We start from the raw sequence: 6,835 nt of genomic DNA on the forward strand, positions 1-6,835 counted from the left end.
GCAATTAGGGATTGAACTAGGGGTGCTTAATCACTGAGACACACCCCAGCCTTTTTTTATTTTGAGACAGGTTCTTGCTAAATTGCTTAGGTCCTTGCTAAGTTGCTGAGGCTGGCCTCAAACTTGTGATCCTCCTACCTCAGGCTCCAGAGTGCTGGGATTATAGGTGTGTGCCACCAGGCCTAGCTATTGTTTGTATTCTTGAGGGCTGCCATCCTGACTGATATGAGAAGAAATCTCAATGTAGTTTTGATCTGCACTTCCCTAACTGCTAATGATGTCGAACATTTTTTTTTCCACATATTTGTTGGCCATTTGTGTTTCTTCTGAGAAGTGTCTGCTTAATTTGCCCACTTATTAACTGCATTATTTGGGGTTTTTGGCGTTAAGAATTTTGAGTTCTCTATATATATTCTAGATACTCATCCTGTGTCAGATGAGCAGGAAGCTCATCTCTCCCATTCTGTAGGTTCTCTCTTCACATTCCCAATTGTCTCCTTTGCTGTGCAGAGGCTTTCTAACTTGATGCCATCCCATTTATTAACTCTTGGCATTATTTCCTGAGCTTTAGGTGTCCTATTGGGAAAGTCACTGCCTGTGCCTACGGGCTGGCGTGCTGACCCCACATTTTCTTTCTGGGAGGTGCACAGGCCTAATTAGGCCTAATTCCTAGGTCTCTGAGCCATTTGGAGTTGATTTTTGTGCAAGGTGCAAAACCTCCCATTCTTCATGACTCTTTGTAAAGCCCCTTTGCCTGACCTGTTCTATCCCAGCCTCAGTTTCCTCCTCTGAAACATACTATGCAATCTGATTGTGAGAACGAGCAAGTCAGTGCTTATAAAGCACTCAGCCCCAAGGCTTACAGGTAGGATAGTTTCAATATTTGCTATAATCAAATCTAAGTTATTCTAGGCAGACCTGCCTAACCCAGCATCCTACCTCCTCAGGTCATATAGGATAGACAACTGTAAATGCTTCATGCAGAGAGAACACGAGGATTGGAGAACACACAGGAGATTCTGCCCTCAAAGAGCCTTCAAAGGAATTAGGAAGATAAAGTCACGGGTTGCCCTGTGACACTTCACGCTAACATAAACACTGCAGGTGGATGGGACTGGGCTCAAACCTACTGATTTATATGCAATGTCTGAAGGAGGCAAAAACAAGAGGCAAATCCATAGGAAGAGAAAGTAGATTAGCAGTTGCTGGGGGTGGGGGGTGGGGGAAGTGGAATGAAGAGTGACTGTTAACAGACAGCAGTTTCTTTTCCAGATAATGAAAATGTTCTGGGACTAGTGGTGACAGCTGTACAACAAGGGGAATATACTAAAAACCACCGAACTGTACACTTTGAATGGGTGAATTTCAAGTTATGTGAATTATATGTCAGTTTAAAAAAAAAAAATGACACCCAAAGTGAGGAGATCTAGACATCAGCCACCCTGGGGGCCTGCTCTCTGCCCTGAGACCCGTGCAGAGGGGTGTGCTCCGCCGAGGGGCTTCAGACCTCACCCACCCATCAGGCTGCACCAGGAGCTCCAGGTGCGAGGGACCATCAGCCTGCTCATCACTCTACCCCTCGTGCCCAGCACAACACCTGGACACATGGCAGGAGCTCCATGAGCTTCTCACCTCAGCTTTGCTTTAGCTCCAGGCAACCCCTGTCCTCAGATCTCCAGTGGCCCTGCTTTGTTCACTGCCCTGAGGCCACGCTGGCTTCCTGGCCACTTCTCAGATCCACCCAGCACTTCTTTTCCTGGGAACTTTGCCACTATGATTCCCTGGGCTTTGAGCAGTTTCCCCTCAGGTGATTCCAGGACTGGCCCCTATTTCATTCAAGTCTCCATGCCAATGACTCCTCCTCAGAAGAGACTACCCCACTGAAATGAGCACTCCTCACCCAAGTCCCCCACCCCTTCTCCACACCTCTTATCATCACTTAACATCAGGTCAACAGGAATGAGCTGATGAGTCTGTCCCTTCTCCATGAGCACTGGGTCTTTACCTAATGTCCCCAGCACCTGGACTGGAACATGGATCACAATGAGTGATCTTACTAAATACATTCCTTTATTCAATGAGCCTCAAAGGAATATGTGCTAAAACCTATAATAGAATCTATAAATAAAATGGTTTCTGCCCTTTAGAAACTCAGAATCTAGTGAATGATTTACACGAGATGAGAGCACACATCTCAAAACAATCTTGGTATTTTCCCTTAGGGTCGTTAACTTTGAGGTTTGTAGGGTTGTTTTGACCTGGGAAACACAACATACTCCTCCTTGTTTTCCCTGAGCTTAGCTGTCCTCAGAATTAAACTTTCCACAAGATCAACTTCAGAGACTGCACATATTTTGTTTGGCTCATATAATGTGGTTTAAAAAAAAAAAAAAAAAAGTCTGAGCTCAGACTTAACAATGGGAAGTATTCATAAAAATAAAAATGAGAAATAAATAAACTGCACTTCTTTCCCTCTTGGAACCAGAGGACTGGACAAGCTGGGCCACATTCTCGTGGGACCAGGAGCTGCAGCTCAGAGGCACTGCCTCTTGGAAGACGCCTGCCTCCTCTGCTCACCACAGGCCCAGCCCCCCACTTCCCACTGGCCTGGGAGTCTTGCCTGGCCTGGTAGGGAATGGACCTGAGATTCTGAGATAAGAACAGGAATCTCAAACAGCCTTGGAGCTTGCTTTAGGGAGCCCTGGCATCTTTCCAGGTGGCAAATGCCACCTCAGGCAGCATAAATGTACCTTTTTTCCATTCTCCACCATGAGGAGATCTACAGACTCCTTTTCCTGCTCCCTATTCCTTCCTTGAAGATGGGTCCTCTCCCTGCCAGCCTCACCTGCCCACTCTAGCATGTCCTCAATATTCTCTGCTGCCCCAGGCACAAGGCGGCTCTGATCCGTGTCTTCCAGCCTCAGGATGAAGCTCCCCTGGTGCTTCTTGGCAAAGATGTAGTTGTACAGGGCAGTGCGGAGGCCACCCAGGTGCAAGAAGCCTAGTGGAAAAGAACAATTCAGATAAGTCAGGGAAAATGAAATCACAAGTCTCAGCTGAGGGGCAAACAAGTTCTTCTTGTGACAGAATGTCTCAATGCATTTCAAAGACCAAATATGGCTCTGCCTGTCCCATCTCCCTGACCATCAACCAGACAGTCAGACTGTCACAAAAGAGGACTGGGTGGTGGACTCATTTAAGTTCTCATCTTGGAAGTGGAAGATCATCCATGTTCTGGAGCTGTCGTTTTGTAAAAATGCTCCAATTGTCCCCAAATGTATCCACCACTCTACTTTGATATTTGCCTCAAGGAGAGGTAGAAAATCACCCATGGAAGCCATATTACGCAGGCATTTAACTTATGCCTTTGTCTCATTTGGGAGACCAAGTTAATTACAAGTGAATAACAAATTTGAAATTCTATAGCTGGTGCAGTGATGCATACCTGTAATCTCAGTGGCTTGAGAGGCTGAGACATGAGAATCTCAAGTTCAAGGTCAGCCTTGGAGATAAACTGCTTCTGGGTTAAATTCTCAGTTACTCCCCCTCCAGAAAAAACTTTAAAATCCTATTTTGCATATATACTCTATGCACACCTTATAATTTAATTTTGCATACTTGAGCACTAGCTTTAAATAATAACCAAAACAAAATTTGACTCCACAATATTTTCCTGCACCAGAGTTTAAACTTTTTTTTAAAAATATATATATTTTTTGTAGTTGTAGATGGATACAATACCTTTATATTTATCTTTATGTGGTGCTGAGGATCAAACTCAGGGCCTCACATGTGCTAGGCAAGCGCTCTACCACTGAGCGCCAACCCCAGCCCCCAGAGTTTACACACTTACTTTTTCATCATTCTTCACTGAGAACTTAAGTTTTCCTATGGCTGTCACCTCCCCTCCCCTTACTTTCTTTGGTCTAGTCCAGAGACCTGAGTCTCCACAGTAAGCTCATCTACATTTCCAGGTATCTGAGGGAGCACAGTTTTCCTCCTGTTTCAACATGGACTCTGTGTGTGACCTTTGCCACCACAAAACCAGTGGTGTTCAATGGCACTGGGTACCAGGAACATGAAGGACACAGTTCTCATAGTTAAAAACAAGGCCTCTGAGATCACATTTCCTGGATTGAAATTCTGCATCTATCACTTACCAGTTGCTACCCTTTGGGCACTCTACTTAAATTTTTTGAGCTTTAATTTCCTTATCTGCTAGAGGGATTAAAAACAAAAAAAATAGGCCAACCATGGTGGCACACGTTTGTAATCCCACTCTCTCTAGAGGCTGAAGGAGGAGGATTGAAAATTAGAGGCCAGCCTTGGCAATTAGCAAGACTAAATAAATAGATAAAGAGCTGGGGGGGTGGGGTTGTAGCTTGGTGGTAGAATATCCCTGTGGTAGTGGTACCTACAGCATCAAAAAAAAAAAAAAAAAACTATTACGAGGTTGCTGTGATATCTAAATGCTTGCTGCTGAAATATACCTTCAATTAATTTTTAGCTAGCACATTAATCTATGCTGCTTGATAATTCTTTTATCTGTTTGTAGTCAACAGCTTTCCTATACAAATGAGCTCTTCCTGCAAATCTTCAGGGAAATGGGAATTATAATGATCAAAACAGAGGGTACTGTTCATCAAATGTCTTTTATAAGATTAGACCTTACTAAGTGGCTCAGCTACATTGGCTCAAACCCAAGGCAAGTACTATTATTAGTTCTACTTGACAGACAGCAAAACTGACGCTCAGCGATGTTAAGTAATTTGCCTAAGTTACACATCTAGGAATTGGCAGAGAGAGAAATTTGGATCCAGACAATCCTAGGACTTGGCACTCTACAGTTAAGTACTCCTAAAAGCAAGGCGCACAGTCTAGTGCTGATAAGCAAACTGTTGCCAGCTCACAACAGACAAGCATAGAAAGAGTAAAGGTTTCGAAACATGTAGCAACTATTTTTTTTGTATAGCAATTTAATAGAGTAATTTTTGTCTGTTGTACTGAAAAAAATAAATGGGCTTCTATGTCCTATGTTTTCAGATCTTCCATTTTCCTAGTTCTTCATTTATATTGATTTTTACAATATAATGGTGAAGTTATATTGTAAAAATACAATTGAAAATTAAAAACCACTGCTTCCACCGTGGATGATCTGAGAAACACTGCTCTCTATATAGGATACAGCGTGCACAGAAAGTGGTCACGTGCACCTGGAACTTGGCCACAAAAATGCTTATCTGCTAGCTGCGGGGTATGGAATGAAAGGCTTGCCAAGCGCAAAGCAAAGCGGGCAGAAAGTAGCCTTGGTGAGAAAAAAATGTTGGGAACTGGTGTGGTGGTGGGTTGACAGGAGGTTGGAGACAAGTGGGTCTCCAGCAGGTTACACAATGGATCTCTGCTTCGCTGGCTTGCAAAGCTCTCAACGCTCCTAACCGCGGGGCTTTTGCACCTCCCATTTCCTCTGCTCAGGTTTCTTCCATGAGCTTCACATAGGAAGACCCCCCTTGGTTCTTGGTTCTCAGCTCACACGTTATCTCCTGAGCAAAGCCTTCTTGAGCATCTCACCCTAACCTCAGCTTCCTACTCTGCTCTGTTTCCCGCATGGCCCCTGTGACTCTAGAGTCACTTTTTGTAAGTGACCACTAGAACACAGACTTCATTTTCAGTGACCCTCATCCTGACGTCCAGGACGTGGCACGGTGTATACTCAACACGCGTTTATTGAATGCATGGAAAAAAAAAAAAAAAGATCTAAAGAGACGTTGCAAAGATGTTCCCGGAAACGCGAAACCTTTCCGCTCCCGGACCTCAATTGTTGCCTCAGTAAAATGGGGTCGCGCTGCGCTCCCCGTCTGACGCCACCGGAAGGGATTTGTTCAAGAACATTCGGGGGGCGGGGACGGGAAGGTGGGCCGCGGCCTGCCGCGTCACGTCCGCCAAGGTTACCTGTGGGGCTGGGAGCGAACCGCACTCGAACCGCAGCCCCGGGATCGATGCCCAGTCTCGCCTCACGCCGTCCCACCGAGCGGCCCAAGGCCGCCAGGGGTGTCCGGAGCCGAAGCAGCCTCTTCAGGAGCGTCGCCATGTGGGCTAGACTCGCACACGTGGGCGTCTTAGTGCGTCACTTCCGGGGACTCCTCCCAGCCAATCTCCCTCTGCCAGACAGCGCAGCCCCGCCCCTTAAAGGCGCAGTTCCCCTACTTTGAAAACACGCCCCCTAGACGGCAGCTGCCAAACTCGACCACTAGGGGGCGGAACCCAGCCAGCGGGCGATTTCCCGGACCCGCCCCCGCGAAGGCTCGGGAAAGCTAAAGCGTGGCAGGGGCAGGACCAGGGAAGCGGAGGAGGCGGGTCTCCATAGAAACCTCCACCTGTTTCCGGCCAGGCTGAGAGTGATTAGGGGCTGCTGCGGGGGCCAATCTCAGCCCGCTCGCTTCTTCCCGGCGGCCTCTGCGGGAGCGGTGGGTGTTGTACACAATCATCATGGCGGCGGCCGGAGCCCCGGATGGTGAGTGCGGAGGGGGTGGCCGGCGCGGGGCTGGGACCCAGGCTGCGGGCGCTCGCGGGCGGGGCGGGGATGCGGCCTGGACCCGGAGGGAGGAGCGTGGTTTCGGGAGCGGTGAAGCGGCGGCGCCCGGCCAGAGTCCGGTTCCAGGCCCAGTCGGCGGCGAGCGCCCACCCCCTAACCCCCTTGCAGGCATGGAGGAACCTGGCATGGACACGGAGGCCGAGACCGTGGCCACCGAGGCGCCCCGCGCGGCCCCTCAACTGCATGGAGGCCGAGGCCGCGGCGGGGGCGGCGGCGGCCCGAGGATTCCTGCGACGCGCGAGG

At 48.1% G+C, this 6,835-nt stretch overlaps 2 protein-coding genes across 2 annotated transcripts in view; one reads left to right on the forward strand and one right to left on the reverse strand.

Annotated features, from left to right (window-relative positions):
* Positions 1-6,150, reverse strand: part of Ears2 (glutamyl-tRNA synthetase 2, mitochondrial) — an 18,825-nt gene extending 12,675 nt beyond the window's left edge. The window contains exons 1-2 of the mRNA XM_015491172.2: positions 5,950-6,150; positions 2,846-3,001 (exon numbers count right to left, since the gene is read on the reverse strand). Of these exons, the coding sequence (XP_015346658.1) occupies positions 2,846-3,001; positions 5,950-6,088 (295 nt within the window). The 5' untranslated portion in view covers positions 6,089-6,150. The remainder of the gene's footprint in view (positions 1-2,845; positions 3,002-5,949) is intronic.
* Positions 6,151-6,295: 145 nt separating this feature from the next.
* Positions 6,296-6,835, forward strand: part of Ubfd1 (ubiquitin family domain containing 1) — an 11,993-nt gene continuing 11,453 nt past the window's right edge. Inside the window, 4 exon segments of the mRNA XM_015491171.2 lie at positions 6,296-6,511; positions 6,701-6,753; positions 6,755-6,830; positions 6,833-6,835. The exon segment at positions 6,833-6,835 is cut by the window's right edge and continues 159 nt beyond it. Coding sequence (XP_015346657.1) covers positions 6,487-6,511; positions 6,701-6,753; positions 6,755-6,830; positions 6,833-6,835 — 157 coding nt within the window. The 5' untranslated portion in view covers positions 6,296-6,486.

The sequence above is a fragment of the Marmota marmota genome, unplaced genomic scaffold (genome assembly GCF_001458135.2).
Source record: "Marmota marmota marmota unplaced genomic scaffold, marMar, whole genome shotgun sequence".
NCBI classification, from domain to species: Eukaryota; Metazoa; Chordata; class Mammalia; order Rodentia; family Sciuridae; genus Marmota; species Marmota marmota.